Source organism: Silene latifolia, chromosome 8 (genome assembly GCF_048544455.1).
Source record: "Silene latifolia isolate original U9 population chromosome 8, ASM4854445v1, whole genome shotgun sequence".
Taxonomy (NCBI): Eukaryota; Viridiplantae; Streptophyta; class Magnoliopsida; order Caryophyllales; family Caryophyllaceae; genus Silene; species Silene latifolia.
In genome coordinates this window covers 1,475,305-1,491,427 of record NC_133533.1, presented here as the reverse complement: position 1 = coordinate 1,491,427, position 16,123 = coordinate 1,475,305, and the positions used below count along the sequence as shown (strand labels likewise).

The 16,123-nt window shown below is 34.8% G+C and overlaps 1 protein-coding gene and 1 long non-coding RNA gene across 6 annotated transcripts; one reads left to right on the top strand and one right to left on the bottom strand.

The window, feature by feature from the left end:
* The first annotated feature begins 3,238 nt into the window (after window positions 1-3,238).
* Window positions 3,239-8,872, top strand: LOC141595957 (obg-like ATPase 1). Of its 4 annotated transcripts, none has more exons than XM_074415919.1 (9): window positions 3,239-3,436; window positions 3,635-3,657; window positions 3,790-3,984; window positions 4,106-4,284; window positions 5,173-5,289; window positions 5,998-6,046; window positions 6,716-6,808; window positions 7,220-7,270; window positions 8,387-8,872. In XM_074415919.1, the coding sequence occupies exons 4-9, from the start codon at window positions 4,157-4,159 to the stop codon at window positions 8,468-8,470; spliced, it is 522 nt and encodes a 173-aa protein (XP_074272020.1). In that variant the 5' UTR covers window positions 3,239-3,436; window positions 3,635-3,657; window positions 3,790-3,984; window positions 4,106-4,156; the 3' UTR covers window positions 8,471-8,872. The 4 variants fall into 4 exon arrangements, with proteins under 4 accessions (XP_074272020.1, XP_074272018.1, XP_074272021.1 ...); XM_074415917.1 differs by having other exon boundaries at window positions 3,239-3,492; XM_074415920.1 differs by lacking the exon at window positions 3,635-3,657.
* A 3,399-nt stretch (window positions 8,873-12,271) lies between these two features.
* Window positions 12,272-15,424, bottom strand: LOC141595955 (uncharacterized). Of its 2 annotated transcripts, XR_012522341.1 has the most exons (3): window positions 14,616-14,933; window positions 13,178-13,376; window positions 12,272-12,845 (listed from the first exon to the last, which is right to left on the bottom strand). It is a non-coding gene; the product is annotated as an uncharacterized LOC141595955 (long non-coding RNA). The 2 variants fall into 2 exon arrangements; XR_012522340.1 differs by lacking the exons at window positions 12,272-12,845; window positions 13,178-13,376 and adding an exon at window positions 13,465-14,259 and having other exon boundaries at window positions 14,616-15,424.
* Between the last annotated feature and the right edge of the window lie 699 nt (window positions 15,425-16,123).

Sequence of the window (16,123 nt, the reverse complement as noted above, 5' to 3'; positions counted from 1 at the left end):
TGCTAAAAAAATGGTACGCAAACAAAGCTCGGGCTCGTAAAATATTATATGAGCCGATCCAGATCCCTGATTTCAAGAGCTCGGGTTCGGGCTCGGACTCGGTTTTTGCAATATGAGCCGAGCTCGATCATAGGTAAGCTCGAGCTCGGCTCGGCTCGTTTACAAACCTTCTGACACAGCGGGAGACTCTTCTAATGGCAAGTGATGACTCATCCCGGCTAGCCCAAACGCAACGTATCAAACCTGCTCAATAACTGCTCACCATCCCCGAATGGATCACCACAGTTTTACAAAATAAACAACGGGGTCAGTACTAATTACACGATACAAATCACAATAAAGCAAATGCCAATAACTCAATCGTCACATCAAGCCCCAAACTCCATAATCAATCTCCACACAACTAACTACACACTAAAGTGTGTAGTCCTGCCACGGTACCCATCGCAACAGACACTCCACACCGCCAGTGGGGGACCGCAACCGTTCCTACCTAAGTCTCGCTCATCTCCATCGAGCAATAAACCCATGTTCATTAATGTGCACATCCCTTCTGTGGCGGGTTCCACAGAAGGCGAATTAAGGGCGTGAAACCACTCCCGCAAGTGACTTCACTCAGCCATGGACGCACCCCGAAGATCACAGACAGATACAACTACAACAATCAACGATATTAATCAACAACCGTCACAATCACCAGCAGTATGATAAATCAACAATAACAATACAACCACCACACACATCATGTAATTAATACCAAGTAGGGAAACACTACATGGAATGCAATCACAAAATCAGACGATCTAGCAGCTGTCTCAAAATCTCTCTTCTACGAACCCTCCACCTATACACACATTCATACAATTACTAACATAACAATACAATCATAAAACCCCCAATTCCCCAAACTAGGGTTTAACCAACATTAACCAATTGCTATAAAAATGATATGTAGAACTTATCCTTGACACAAGGATCACAACGGTATAAAGAACAAAGGAAACCGACACCTCTAGCTCCGGGATTTGCTAATAACGCGGAAGAACAAGGCAACGTAACTTGAAATCTCTCTTAACGGTGAATTATGTTTTGTAAAAGTGTTTAAAGAAGATGACGAAACTTATTATATGTTAATCCGCCTTATTAACAAAACCCGTCAAATAACACCCGTAACCCGACTTACTCGATCGAGTAAGTCACGTACTCGATCGAGTGCCACTTACTCGATCGAGTGCCAAGGCTACTCGATCGAGTACCCTACAGGCAGACTACTGTTTCGTGTACCAAACATACTTACTCGACAGAGTAAGCCCCACTCGATAGAGTACCCACAGACTCATAAAACCGTAGTATTACAGTTGACGATATTTAACTTAGAAACACGATACACTAACGTTATTAAATATCGTTTTTTATTACTTTGTTAACGAGTTATCGATATTTAATAACGTTAGATACTTAAAAACGATATGTAATGATATTTAACTTACAACTAGTTTTAACCTGTGTAAAATTGCACGGGTATATTTCTAGGAACATCGATATAATGTTTAATATAAAAGGAAATTTTGATAAAAACACATAAATATTTTACTCTATTTATTTTATAATAATAATAGTAATTTTAAACCCGTATAAAAATTGCTTGCCCCTATTTTTGGAATTAAATAATTAGTGATATGTCCAATTTTGATATATTTTTGTTAAACTGAATTGTTTATTTTTAATACTTTTAATTATTAGTAAATTGATAGTTGTATTTAGTATTTCATATTTAATAATGTTTATTAAAAAATGTGATTTTTATCAATTGTTGTAATATTATTTACTTTGGCCAATTATTGTAATTAGACCTCTGACTGTATATTATTTTGTATTGCATAATCTCAAAATCGTCGTATTATTTACGTACAATATTTTATTTATAAAAACTGAGGTAAGCAAAAAAAATAAACAACATAAACCACAAAAATTAATTCAGATGTAAAGTAATGGATGGTGCCCACAATTGCTAATTGAATAAAAAAAAAAATTTGGTGATGTGGCTTCACAGAATTACAGGAAATGTTTATGTATTTATGTAGATAAGATACAATACCCTAATGTAATTAAATATCGTTTTTTATTATTTTGTTAACGATATTTAATGATGTTAGTTACTTACAAACAAGATTTTAATAATAAAAATTACGTAAACTATTAGTTATCGTAACTAAAGATAATTAGTAATATTAAATTAATATATTTAGCGACTTTTGTATGATGGATTTTTTTTTTTTTAAAAATACAAAATATGGTCTGGACGAAAAAAATTTATGGGTCTGGGCGATTTTTTTTTCGTCTGGGCCTAGGCCTGGACGAAAACTTTTTCCGTCTGGACCTAGGTCTGGACGAGAAAGTTCTTCAACTGGCCAATTTTCGTGTATTTTTTTTTGTTTTCTAAAGAAAAAAACTAATTTACGTCTTGAAATTGGTTTGGGCGAAGGAAAACTAACGCATCATCCACTAATTTTCGTCTTAAAACCGTTCTACAATTACCGCTTCTATCCTAATTAATCCTAATTAAACTAATTAAAACAAAAATTTTCAAACAAATTAAGTATAAAAGAAAGATTATATACCTTTGTTTTAACAAGATGATGGAATCGTGACAGAAATCTCGTAAATGTGAGGCGGTTTTTTTGTTTTTAAGTGAGACGGTTTTTTTTACAGATTTATAGTGAGAACTTCAAATTTTTGAAAATATGAAGTTTATAAAAGGGAGAGTTTAAGATGGGGGCAATTTAGGAAAGTCATTAGAAAACGTCAACGATAATTAGTAAAATGTCGACACGTTTAGCAAGTTGGTATAAAATTAGTTTAGATCCCGCGCAATAAATGCACGATATTTGTAGAGTTTTTATTTTTAGGAAAAAAATTAACTATAAAACCGAGTAATGTCATGAAATGTATATATTTATAAACAAAATTAATGAAATTGTTTATAATTTTTTTATTAGCATATTATTTAGTTACGATTTAGCATACACAAAACGAATTTTTTATCATAAAAATCTTAGAGACAAATTTTAAATAAGAAATTACATCAAAACAGGAAAACAAATAAAAGATTTAATCAAAATAGAAAATATAATTTAGGCGGGAAAACTTGTAGCTTTGCCTATTCTTTTAGTATATAGGGGAAGAGCCCAATGGCCAAAACGTTTAACCAAAGATGGCTTGGCCCAGGTTTTTCATGCTTTTCAATCCCGCAAAAAAATTAGAAAACTTGGTTCACGATATACTCAAGTGGAAAATCATACAAATTTTCAAGAAGTGTCGTCCCCCACAAACCGAGAACAGCGATGACCCGTGTAAGTTGTACCGGATTTGGGTCCAAATCCATCCGAAGAATCACCTTGACAAGAATGACAACGGAGAACAGCATTGTACTGAGGTGAGTAATCTTCGTATTCACCCATTACCGCCTCTAAATCCCTGTTTCTCACTCTGGTATGGCTTCTTTACCCATTTTGTTATACATTTATTGCATATTTTTGGTCAAAGAATCGTTCTTTTTGGTTTTATGTGGGTCGATTTTGATGGGTTTTTTTTTATTACTTGAATTGTTCTTTTTATCTTATTCATGCTGTAGGAAGGAGAGGGGTGATGTTTCTGGTATGGCTTCTTTCTCAAGTTTGCGCCTCTTTTTTGTGTAATTTTGGTTCATTTCTTGGGTTTTCTGTGTGTCGATTTTGGTGTTTTTTTTTTTTTAAATTACTTCTTTTTATTTTACTCATGTTGTTGTAGGAGGAGAGGGGGTGGTGTTCAGATGGTAGTTTGAACTTCCATAGCCACGGTCATCTCTTTTGGATTGAAGGGATCTGGGTCGTTTGAAGCTGGATTGGGAATTGATTTTATAATCCCGCTGTTTGTGCTCGTAGTTGGATTTTGTCAATAGCAATGGAATCGGTTCCAACTTTTGATGAATGTTGACTAAAACTGGTAAATTTTGATGAAACTGAATTTAGTTAGAATTAGTCAGTCTCTCGTAGATAAATGCATTAGTGATTCCACTTTCTCGTAGATAAATGCATTAGTGATTCCACTTTCTCTGGAAATACAGATCCGGAGTAGAGTGGTACCTTCTTGGATCTTAAGAGACCAAGAAGGTGCCATGGCGAGGAGGAGGGAAGCATTGAAGAAGAGGGTAGATGCAGGTGGAAGGATTCTGGGTGTTGCACAGAAGCTGCGCAAACCGGCATATCTCTTTAGCTCTGCAGAATTTGATGGGATCCATGCGTGGTATGTTCAATTGTATTCTGTCAGTTTATTTTACACTACGTGTTATTTATTTTCATATAGCTTAGCATTATGAATCATGCATCTTGAAAAACGGTTAGAGGATGGTTAAATGATGCTCCAAGTGGAGATATGCAAGGAGGGCAATTACTAATTGTTGATGGATGTGTAGACATGGTTCATATGTGTTGCTTTTAAGAGTCTGAGAAAATACCTAAGTTGATTAGATGCTTTTCCAGTGGTGAAGTTAGGTCAAGTTAACAAAGATTCAAGTTGACTTGATAATTTGGTATAGTTTAACTGAGATGGTTCACTTTCTTAAGTTTGTCATGAGTGAGTTGGGTTTATTAGATGGCAAACTAGATGACAAATGGAACATTTAACTCTAGGTTTATATGTCAAGTTGACTTATTGGGGTCTTTATTATGCAGTTAGGCTTAGAAATATAACTTCTTATGACTTTGTATCCAGTAGATATACTTTCAATTTGAAGATAAAAAATACATCATTTTGAAATTCCTCGTTATTAAATAAGTGATGCGTACAATTTTAAATTAGGGATTCTTTGTGGCACTGTGTGTATGTGGTCACCCTGTATCTGTATGTGGTCACTGAACTTGTGCTCGACTTAACTTATCTTCGACAGTAGTCAAGGGAGGGAACCATGCACGTAACTCATATTTGGAGATACTGGGCTGCATCCTCTATTTTTGTTTGAATTTTTTTTTATCGCCACTTATTCCAAAATTATTCAAAACTTATGACACAAATGTGAGCCAATCAATTAACCATTTAATTAATGCGGGCTACTTAGGTATTTATTATTTAGGTTGTTCTCCTATATGAGACCATTTCATACAAGGCTCATTGCTCAATTATGATGTGTACCAGGGTCCATAAGCATGGAGGTGAACAAATATTCCCTTTCAGTGGCGCTTTTGAGAGAAACCTTGCTGACGTGCCGGAGGATGAAGCTGCTAGATATTGTGAGGAGAACAAGGTTCAGAGGTTTGTTTGCTACTCATTTTCCCTTTTTAGATAAGTTGTCAGAAAGGAACTGAAAGAAAGAATGGAAGAACATGCAATTAGGTCAAGATCTATTTATCAGACAAATTCTAAATATGTGCTCTTAAAGCAACGCAATGTCTGTATCAGATATTTGGCCTTGAAAAGAAATAAGGAAGTAGGAAGGAAAGGTAGTTTGGCTATATGTATTGCTTTTCATGTTCTGGCATACCTAGCCATCTAGGTTCTTCTTAGGCTAATGGGGCTTGTGTTTTTTTGGGTGCGGGCGATATATTTAGCATCTTCAGGGCTAAGGCTGCTGGGAAAATAAGTGAATCCCAGTGGTATATCTTGAGTGATGAAGTTAGCAAGGATCCCTGGAGACATAGGGAATTAATTTACACATACCGATACACAATGTTTGCAACTTGTGTTTTGTCGTAGTTGAGATTTATTTAATTTTTTTTTTGGTGTAAAGTGAACCCCAAGAATATTTTATGTTAATGGGACTTGTACGCCAAAAGTGTCACTTGTACTAAGATAAAAGGATCAGTCTGACCATAACTACACAGGTGACTTATATAGAGTTTTAGATTAAATATTGGATTAATCTGACCATAACTATGTATTTGTCCAGGATAATTTGTGCTTCTTTATATTGCCCTTATCTGTTATTATTGTGTGGTGAACTTTTTGGCCTGTTTCTTTCAGTGGCATACCAAAAATTATAAAGACTGGATTTTCAGCAGGCCCAGATAAGGTAATGCAGCCTTCTATCTACATCTTGAGTACCCCTCCCTCCTTAAAGTCACTCCAGTTCATGTCAATTGCTCTATAAATCGCGATTCTTGAAATGAGCTTAGCTGTTGTTTACTCTTTTAGACGTTATTCTATTTACACAGTGAATTAAATGCGGAATTGGTTTCCTATTGGGGAGTATGGGGACTATCACAAAATATTATACAACTGGATGTTGCGGTAACCGCATAATGTAACGGATCTCGAGCAATGCGGACAGAATTTCAAGAATGTTTAACCTGTGATACATCTTCTTTTCTTGAAATATGAAACTGAGAGTTGATTTCCCCCTTTTTTCCTGTTTTAATCTATAGTCTACCTTTAATACCCTCTTTGTTCACAAACACATGATGCATTGCAAATACACATGTTTCTCTAAATTTCTTTTTAACATAATAGCCGAGTATGCTGATCAAGATGCGGAAGTACTGGTAAATCAATGGTGATATCTTAAAATATTTCAGTCGAGTGGCCAAATAGGCATTTTTCTATGGGGCTTTATAGAACGTAATGGTGACATGAAATTTCCATGTAACATAACGGGTGCATTCTAATACCATGTTTTGCACATAGGAGAGTTTAGGAATCCTTTGTCCTTATTATAATTGACATTGTGATATATCTTTTTCAGGTTAAATGCTGGCAAATCAGACGACAAACTAAGGCTTCTCAAGCTGCTGGAACAATCCACACTGATTTTGAGAGAGGATTCATTTGTGATGAGGTGACCTTTATATACTATCTAGTATTTCTAGTCTTCTTCATGCCTTGCATTCATAGGATAATGAAATTTTAACTTCTCACTTGACTGCTACACTTTGTTGTTAGAGATATCTATGATTATGAACAATGTTGTCTGGTTGATTGTGCTATATTTTTTTTGTATACTATTTGCCACGAAAGAACTTTCTTACGAGTTAAACTTTATACATATACACGGGCGCTGTTTTGCTTTATAGATTTAGTCATTTCAATCTGATGAAAAAGAGACAAAGTCCAATTCCTATGAATTCTGAGCAAACTGCTAAGAAACATGTTTTCACTGAATGCCAAACCTACACAAGCAAATTACAGGTCTTCTAGTTTCTTCCTTTTCTCAGCTTTTTAAGTTACAAGAGCTTGTTTGATGTTTCAGGTCATGAAGTTCGAGGATGTAAAGGAACTTGGTTCTGAATCAACTGTGAAGGTATCAGCTTGTTTGGAAATAATCTTCTTGCCTATGCATAGTTGCTCATGTCTTCCGTAAAACATAACATCTTACTCCCTCCATTTTTTTTATTTGTTGTCTTAGAATGGTGCTCATGAATTAAGAGAGTATTGGAAATGATGTTTTATTAGTGATGTACAATAAAATTAGGAAAAAAATTCCACCATTAAAATAGCTAAAAGTACCTGTTTTTCATATAGTGTTACTAGTGCTTTGAAAAATGTAGAAAAGATGCATGTTACAGAGAGGGAGTATATCATTGCAACAGTTGAATTCCTTATTTTTTAAAACTTCTATAGTTGTAGCAGATTCTGTACTTTTATAATATCCATTTTGCTCTTATACACAACTCACACAAGCGATGATTGTTTCTTTATGATGCATATCTTGCTGATACTTGATAATTCAGGAATATTGACTTATATCATCCCTTAGTTTGGAAACACACACCACAGTTGAACTTAAGCAGTGGCCAAAAGTCTAAGACACTTTGAACACCTTAACTATGCATTCAGCATTTCCATATTATTATTATTTTTTTGTTTACAAAAATGTACTCCGTATTATTTTGATAAAAAATTCAAATATTGTGAATTTGTGATCTCTAGTAGCAACTAGCAAAATTAGTGATACACACAAATTTGCCAATTGAGGGCTTCTTCCCAAAACAAAAATCTTTTGAGATTATGGCAGTGTGGCTCATGTGAAACCAACCCATTAATTAACCTTATAATAAAATGAGGAATACATGAAGATTTGGGTTCCTTTCATATGTGAGACTATCTTGTACATGACAAATTATGCGTGGTCTAAGAATGTGTTTTTCTGAGTGGTCAGTGAAGGTAATGTTTGAACTTCGCCACTTAAGAGAGATTGCCTATGATTTCTAGACGTCAAGTGGTTATATCTATCCAATAAGAAATTCTATTTGATCTTTTATATTGTTAAAGCGAATAGACATACATTATCTGCCTAAATATTACGTACATGGTTAGATGACAAATACAATAAATGAGGCGGAAGAAGTGTATGACGTGGTCATGACTTAAGTTACTGACAATATTCTCATATTGTTTATTTTTCCTTTCTATGTAGTGCAATGAACGAGCTTGTCGACAAGATCCTGCATATGACAGACACAGTCGTAGGGGAGGACCAAGTAGCGGTGCTTTTATATAAGAAGACTAAGACTGAGACTGCAACCTGTGACTGGCATATTAACTGGTGGAGCCAATTTTTTCGCAGAAAACTGAGTAATGTGATCTCCTTTTGAGTACTGCCTCGTTAGGCTTGAGTGCATTGCCTTGTGGTCATATGTTTCATCGTATTGGTAATACAATTACAGGTGGTCGTTTAGTGTGTATAATTTGGATCCGTTGAGGTTGAGTTGAAAACAAGGCAGTTTTTTTGCTACTGAATCGGTCGAAGTTTCAGTAAATCGAGATATCTAGTACTCCATTAGATCTATGGTTGGTAGTAAGATTTGGTTCTTGTTGAGTATTTGATTTTTTGCCAATTGTGTATATTACTGGTCACAACATTTCTTTTAGGTTATAAAGAGAGTCAAAACGATAGTTTTAACGGTGGTGGGTTTTGAATCTATGTAGAGAATACTATAAATCAATAATTTTACCAGCTAACTGCTAAGCTATTAATAATCGGTGTCCGTCCAATTGCTTATCGTTTTTGACGAGTTAAGATCTAAAACCGCATACATAATCATCTCTTTGTTTTAATTGCTTAGACACGAATTCTTGGTGAAGACCGTCTTAACCAAAAGAATGTTGTTTTTTCCTCTTCCTCTTCCTCTTCCTCAATTGGTGGCTTAATTAGATATTCACTCATTCGTCAACAAATCACATTATTGTCAAAGTTTGGTGGAGAGATTGAAGAGCTCTAAACATAAACTACAAATTTTTATTTTTTTTAATACTAGTTGTTGTACGGCGCGCTTCGCGCACCGTACCCCCAAGATAGTTATATCAACGTAATTTAATTCATTTAACGTAGCGAGGGAACGATAAGCCACTACAAGAAACGCATAACTAAGGCCACTATTTTGGGATCGTATCTAATAAGGGGTCAGAACGTAATTTTGGGACCAATCAGCACAAAAATTTCATCTGCTCTATAGAATCGATGTTTGCTGTAAAAGGTTAGGTCCACATTTATCAAGGGCATTTTATTACTTGCAAAGCAAAAGACAATTTATTATTTCCTCAAGAGATGACAAAATTATGCATAATCTCCTGCTAAAATCGGATATTGATATACACCCTATCCCATACATAGCTTCTCTGTAAACTCTAAATTGTTGCGACTTCTAATTCCCCCATTTTTACATGAACCTCAGCTTGTGTTAGATACACATATTTTATGTGGCAGAAATTATTTTGTGAAGTCTTTATAAATATCTTCTGGCATATCACAACTTATTATTAGAGCATCCACATTGAAGAGGATTAACCATCCTCTTAGATGAAAGAGAGTGCTAAGAGGATGTCCTCTTCAATGTGACAACATCCTCTTTACATCCTCTTTGAAGAGGAAGAGGAAGTCATCCTCTATTTATAGAGGAAGTCCATGTCTTGACCCTTGTGTCATATAAGAGAAAAAAAATGGTGGTTGGGTCCTACTAAAAGGTGGAAAGGAGAGGAATTGATCATCCTCTTTGATGTAGAGAAAAATAGAGGAAGAGGAAGAAGAAATTGGAAAGTGGGACAAAAAAAATAGAAAATATTGTGTCCAATGAAAAAATTAGAAAAAATAAAAGAGAGGAAGAGGACCTACTCTTCAATGTGTATACTCTTAAGATTTTCAACTACATCATTCATTATCAATAATCTAGAGTGAGCGTGAACATGATACAGATTGAACATCCAACTAAATGACTTGAAGTTTGAATTACATTAAAAATTGAACACCAAGATTAAAAATTAAATTGAATTACATAAATAGTTGTTAGTTCAAATGCCATGGGTACACAAACCAATTGAACGTCCAACTAAATGATGTGAAATTTGGTAAACGCAATTTTGCTACCTCCATCCCTAAATCTCTTTCTCCCATTCAACATCAACTTCATCATCTTTGTATGATTCAATCACTGAGAACCTAATACATCCAAAGAAAAGACAATAGAAGTTATTAAAAACCATTAAAGCAATCGCCAATCGATCCGTCCCTGCTATTGACATGCATGCTTGGTATAAATCCCCACCAGAAACCTTATACGCCAAAATAAAAGACAACAGAAGTTGTTGAAAACAATTAATCGGCAGTCAATCCTCCTTTTCAGGAAGCATTTTTTTCTTCCGAGAATGCCTAAATTCCCTAATTTACCTCCAAATTTCATATTATGCTTCACGAATTTATCAAACTACAACATGAAAATGGGGAGAAAAGAGATTTAGCTTAGAAGAAATTCCCCAGTTTCTTCTTGTATTTTGTTTATAAATAAGAAATTAAGTGAAATTACGATTTCGCTTTTTTAGGGTTTATAAACCCTTGACTCGCCATTTTTTCGAAAGATTACGACAACAACAACAACAATACGAAATAGGATTCTATTTCCTAGTCTTTTCTCCTACTCCTATATGAAATTAGGTAATTAAATATTATACCGAATAAGTTTAGGTAAGAATTTACCTAAATTCTACCGTAGCTACCTATACATATATAATTATATATAAGGCATCCTATATTCCTATCATCAAAACACTTATCATCCTCATATCGATTGCAGGTCGCAAGGGATTTTGTGTGAACATAATATAGAGATTATTATATATCTATTTACGACTATAAGAGCGGCATGGAAAAAGGCCAAATCTCTGACACAGTAGATGATTTAGCGGTTGGATTTATAGGAGGTACGACATTAGGATTGTTCTACAATTTTTTCGTCGAAGGCAGCAGTTGCGGGTTTAAGCCTAGATTCAGCAGCGCCCTCGCCAAATCTTCCTCTCTAGGCGCGAATTTGGCATTGTTATCTTTGGGCTACAATCTTTCACGAGCCGCTTATTTTAAATACAGTGGAGAGACTCCGCACGAGAGTGTTATTCCGTATGACAAACATTGTGCAGCTATAGGTGGAGCCGTTGGGTTTGCACGTCATGGGCTTCGTCCCGCCTTACTCGGTGCCCTTGTGTCTACTGGAATGATGACTTTAAGTATGATGTGAACTCCCGCTACAACTCTTCCCGCTACTTCGTACGCAAGCCTATTAAAATTCCTAGTAGTATACGTAAATAAAACAGAATGTGTCATTTTATTTATTTCGAACTAGTGTTTGTCCTTGATTTCTTTACAACTTTTGCTTTTGAACAGATTTTTTTTTAACGTCGGAATGCTATGAACTTGATATTTCGCAGATAATTATGAATGTTTATAGTTTTAATTTTTCCCTCCTCTTTCAGTCATTCTTACTTGTTTACATTTGATTAAATATCCCCATTAAAAATATAAAACATAAATAAACGATTGAAACAAACCAATGAAAAAGAGTATTTCTGAAAAAAGGTGTTAAAACATTCATGGGTAAGCGTAACTAATCCTTTGCGAGTCTCCAGCATTCAAGACTCGGCGTACAAATATTTTAATCAAGAATAGTTCCATTTATATTACAATTTCTCTGTTCCTCGTTTTGATTATGTTCAACTTAATCATGAATGTCCAAGGGTTCATGGTCCTCATTAGTCATTACTAACGTACTCTCCTTGTCTCGGTTATGGTTTAATCAATACTAAAAGGTAGTAGATTACTTTTCTATGGTGTTCTATTGTTAACAAAATATTCTTAAACCTCTTACTTTTGTGCCGATAAAACATGAAGATTAAAAATGGATGGATGGGTGGACGGAGATTTCACTTATAAATATAAGAAATTATTTAAAATTACTGATTATGTGAGAAGTGAGAAATGAAATTAGATGATGGTTGGATATGAGAAAAATACATATATAAGAAAATAAAATAAAGATATAGGTAAAGAAAATGAAAATTGATGAATGTGGAAGATGAAGATTGATGGCTAAACCAGATGGTGTGAATGAAAATTTAACACTAACGAAAAACTTAACGGAAAATACAATTTAGCTTACGGTGTAGAATAAGTAGAAAAATTCAGGGGCATCACCGATGTTTTTGAAAAAGAAGGGGTACCACATAGGATCCGAAAAAACACAAGGGTATTTTACACAAGACTTGTACTTTTCTTAATGAACCAATCTGCCTAATCAATTGTGCATTAATCATTCACATATGAACCCATTTAATCAGGTTATAGATAATGAAAAGTTAAGAACTTACATGACATAGAGAATTTGCAGTTTCCAAGACAAACTAATTGAATTAAGACAAAGATGCCGCGGAAAAAGGTCTGTCCAACAATGGATATAATAGAGGTGATGAAGAAAAATAATAGAGAAAGGGGAAGCAGATAGAGGAAATGGGCATGGCACGGAGAGCGTCACAGACTCTCTAGCAGAAAAACCGTCAGTTTCAGTTTAAGGATAGCTAATGAAACTGGATTGATACAATTCCTCTACCGCCACCTGAAAAGCATAAAGAATTTTGCTAGTAATTGAAATCATTCAGGATATGACTGCATCAACAAATATTCAGAGATACAAGAATTTCTCCAAGACCTCAAATACTACAAAGCTCATATCGGGGTAATGTCAGTGAATGCCTACGAAAAGCTAGCTATTTCAACACAACATCATCATTAACATATTATCATATTATTATTTGATACTAGCTATTTCAACACAACATCAGTAACCTGAATAAACCATCTACGAATAATTAATTACACAAAATTGATCAACATAAACATGACAACTCATAATAAGCCAAATTAAACAGAAAAGCTCAAAACTTTCACCTTACAAGAACCTGATTATTGGCGACGTTCTGTAACGGACAAGGCAACCTCCAAGGGAAAAGCCATCAAGGAGTGTTGCGTTAAACAGGTTAAAGGAGGTGGCCACTAAAGCCCACCAAAGGTGCCCACTGAAAGTACCAGCTCAATGGCAAAACGCAGCGCAATCCAGGAGTGTTGCCCAAAACGCTGCGCAGCGTCACTGTTCATTCGAACAGTACACAATCTAAGGCACATTTATGTTACTGTGATTATATGTAAACAAATAACAATGAGTGACACAGGGAAAATAAATCAGAACTAAATATTCATAATTATCTGAGAAATATCGAGTTCATAGCATTCCAGCCTTATTAAAAAAAAAAAAAATCTGTTCAAAAGCAACTGTTCTAAAGAACTCAAGGATAAACACACTTGTTTCAAATAAAATCTGAACATCATCTGTTAAATTAAATAATTTATTCTAATCTTCCGGCAATTTGGAATCGTACAATAAAGCTTCCGGCCGCAGGATATCATCGTCCTCCTTATTATTCAGAGGAGGACGATAGTGGGGATAAGAATATGTATTGGTTTTGCAGATGGATGACCAATAGCGGTTCGTGTAGCATTCACTGAAGAGATAACAAGCTGTCAATCCAGCACTGGTAACGGCAGCGATTGAGGCGCCACGAAGGCCATAACGGGCAAACCCAAAAGCTCCACCTATAGCTGCACCATGGATTTCATATGGAATAGTATCCCCGTGCGGAGTCACTCCACTGTATTTAAAATAAGCAACCCGTGAAAGACAGTGGCCTAAAGAAAACAAGGCCAAATTCCCTCCTATACAGGGAGCTTTGATGAGGGCGTTGCCGAATCTAGACTCAAACCCGCGGTAAGTATTGGGTTTGATGAAATTGTAGAAAAATCCAATTACAGTACCTACTATAAAACCACCCCCTACACCTTGTGTTGTGGCGTAAGTTAAATCTGTACATTTCAAAGTACCATACCCTTCCTCATCTGGAGGCCCTTTGTAAACTACTCGGCTTTCCATAACGCTCTTACCAACTAAAATTGATATCTATTTATGCCTTTTCGACCTGCAATCAATATAAATATGATAAGATTTATGCCATTGCAGGTCGCAAAGGCATAAATAAGATAAGACTAGGAAATACAATCGTATACAATATCTAGTTACCTAATACGATAAGGAAACTAGTTTAAGAGGATTAATCACTATACAAAGATAAGGAAAGAATAGGGAGTCAATTATTTCATAAAATGACTTATTCCACTTTATACACATCACTTGTTACAAATAAAAAAAAAATACAAAAATACAATAAATATGTTAATGTGTTTGATGTGTCAAGATGTTAGATGTGTGATAGGGTGGGATACAATATGAGACATCAAATGAGACAGCGAATCACACAATTGAATCGTGAATTACCGGTCGGCAAACAATCGAACCATAGCCGATCTGGCTGTAATGGTTTTTTTTCGATTCGATTTCTCACAAAACAAGATCTAAAGTACAAACTGTGCAAATTCATATAAAAAAGGTAGATTGAAGGGATAAATACAAACACCGTTAGAATGCAGACGGAGAAAGACGGGAAAACACGAGAGTGAATGTGATTGAAAGTTTAGGTTTGAATGTTTTGTTTTGTGGCTGCGGGAACTAGAGAAACACACAGGCTGGAGACTGATTTTGCTATCTCAATTCATTTTTTATGTCTGATACACTGATACTTGATCTGTTTTAAATTTAAGATAGATATATATATTCGTCTTCAATAAATTCAATATAATTAAATAAATTTATACAAATTAAATATACTATATAGTTTTAAATTGATAGCACGGAGTGATAGACCGGACCAAGGGAATTCTATGTAAATAGTACTCCCTCCATTAAACTCCACTCTACCTATAGTATGATTTATGTACAAATATTAAGAAAATATATTACTTCTTCCATTCAACTCCACTCTACCTATTTTACTTTTGTACACTATTCACAATTGTATATTCAATTTCGATTTTCTCTCGATACGTAAGTGGAAATATATTCATGTGGGATCTTGTTTGATTCGTCTTTACGAGTACATTAAAAATATCTAACTTTTATAATTTTTGTAAATACGTAGCTAACGATATTTAGCGCGTAAAACACGTGTTGGCAAGCGTGAAAAAGGAAAGTGGTCGAGTGGAGTTGAATGGAGGAAGTACAATATTAAGGCCCTGTTCTTTTGGACTTAAAGTCACTTAATATAAGTTCACCGAGATCCTATAAGTTGATTGATTCGATTCGAGATCCTATAAGTTGATTCGATTTTATAAGTTGATTCGATTCGAGATCCTATAAGTTCGATTCGGATTCTATAAGTTCGATTCGATTCGAGATCCTATAAGTTGATTGATTCGATTCGAGATCCTATAAGTTCGATTCGGATCCTATACCTCACTTAATTTAAGTTCACTTCAGATCCTATAAGTTGATTAAGTTCAATTGAGATCCTATAAGTTCGATTCGAGATCCTATAAGTTGATTCGATTCGAGATCCTATAAGTTCGATTCGATTCGAGATCCAATAAGTTCGATTCGAGATCCTATAAGTTCGATTCGATTGATTCAGATCCTATAAGTTGATTGATTCAGATCGGATAAGTTTGATCAAAAAAACAGGCCTAAAAGTACAATAAATGGATAGAAAGTGTTATGATTTTGTGGGCCTTAATAGTGGAATTGTAGTATTATAGTAATAAAAGTACAACCCAATAAGGAAATGTGCAATGTGGAGTTGAATGGACGGAAAATGACTACATGCATGCAGACTTGAATGGAGGGATTACATAATTTTAAGTGAGTATAAATGTAGAGAATATCAAAATATGGTGGTTTTCCTTAAAATAAGCATAATATAAGGGGTTGTATTTGGGAAACTATTAAAAGTT

Bases quoted from the DNA above. Each gene is read 5' to 3' on its own strand.
- LOC141595957 (XM_074415920.1), top strand. From the start codon at position 4,157: ATGGCGAGGAGGAGGGAAGCATTGAAGAAGAGGGTAGATGCAGGTGGA. The intron at 6,047-6,715 runs GTAATGCAGCCT...TATCTTTTTCAG, and splicing joins TTTCAGCAGGCCCAGATAAG to GTTAAATGCTGGCAAATCAG. The intron at 7,271-8,386 runs GTATCAGCTTGT...CTTTCTATGTAG, and splicing joins GTTCTGAATCAACTGTGAAG to TGCAATGAACGAGCTTGTCG.